The sequence below is a fragment of the Orycteropus afer genome, unplaced genomic scaffold (assembly GCF_000298275.1).
Source record: "Orycteropus afer afer isolate SDZICR_OR568_19922 unplaced genomic scaffold, OryAfe1.0 scaffold00312, whole genome shotgun sequence".
Classification (NCBI taxonomy): Eukaryota; Metazoa; Chordata; class Mammalia; order Tubulidentata; family Orycteropodidae; genus Orycteropus; species Orycteropus afer.
The window spans coordinates 2,932,628-2,933,848 of NW_006921899.1; the positions used below are offsets into that span (position 1 = coordinate 2,932,628).

At 39.6% G+C, this 1,221-nt stretch overlaps 1 protein-coding gene across 1 annotated transcript in view; it reads right to left on the reverse strand.

Moving 5' to 3' along the window:
* The window catches only part of ERCC4 (ERCC excision repair 4, endonuclease catalytic subunit), a 36,210-nt gene that overhangs the window by 22,977 nt on the left and 12,012 nt on the right, over positions 1-1,221 (reverse strand). The window contains exon 3 of the mRNA XM_007951811.1: positions 1,014-1,209. Within this exon, the coding sequence (XP_007950002.1) occupies positions 1,014-1,209 (196 nt within the window). The remainder of the gene's footprint in view (positions 1-1,013; positions 1,210-1,221) is intronic.

A 1,221-nucleotide genomic window follows, 5' to 3' on the forward strand; every position in this document is an offset into this window, starting at 1 on the left:
ATAGCTCGTGAAGTCTAAAATATTTACTATTTGACCCTTTAAAGAGAAAGTTTGCTGACTGTTGAAATAAGGTACGATCAAGAAAGGAAAAAGACTATAGCAACTATCCTTAAATAACATGATCAAAATACATACCAGCATGAGTTGCAAATGTCTGAAAACCAAAACCTTATGTTTTGCTAAAAATTTACAAAGATTCCTCAGTCTTCATGCTTATTTCCCCAATGGGTAATTTCTTAAACGGATAAGAGTCTTAAGTCAGTAAATCTGCAGTTCACTGAAAGCTGCTGGATATGTGGATCTGGAGATCCCTGAGGGCTGCACTCAATGTACAAAAAAGACAAAGTGGCGCTTGGATAAATTTAATGGACTAACAGACTTTGTCTCTCACACTTTGGTCATGTTACCAGGCGGGGCCAGTCCCTGGAGAAGGACATCAGGCTCGGTAAAGTAGACAGTGAGTAAAGAGGAAGATCTTCAATGCGATGGACTGACACAATGGCTGCAACAATGGGCTCAAAGATAGCAACAACTGTAAGGATGGCACAAGACTGGGCACTATTTCACTCGGTTTACATCAGGATGTTATAAGCTGGGATCAATTTGACGGCACATAACAACCACAACCAGACAATAGCTATCGGACCTCTTTCTACTTCCAAAAGAAATTACAAATACGGTGATCATGTATTTATATTTGGATGTGCTTCTTAGAACTTGACTCAAACCCAAACCAAACTCACTGCCATTGAGTTGATTTTGACTCACAGCAACCCCTTTTAGGTTTTTGAGGTGGTACATATTTATGGAAGTAGACTGCCCAGTCTTCCTTTCACGGAATGGCTGGTGGGTTTGAACTGCCAACCTTCTGGTTAGCAGTCAAACCTTAGGCACCAAGCCACCAAAGCTCCTTAGAACTTGACTAGCATCTATCAAATACAAAAGTAAATTAACATTAAAGTACAGCAAATCCTTTTATACAAATCAGTCTTATAATGCTATTTATGACTTACCTTGGCCACAGATAGAGCTTCCTTACGAAAAGATTTCTCATCACTCTTTCCACATGACAAAAGCCGGTATCAAAGGCAATTGCATTATCTGTGAAAGCTTTAATGAAACCACGTTTGTTTTTCTGGCGAAAGAGACGCAAGATGAATGCTTCTTGACAGGACTCAATTATTCTGTGAGATCTGTACACCAAGATGCCTGAGGGAGAAA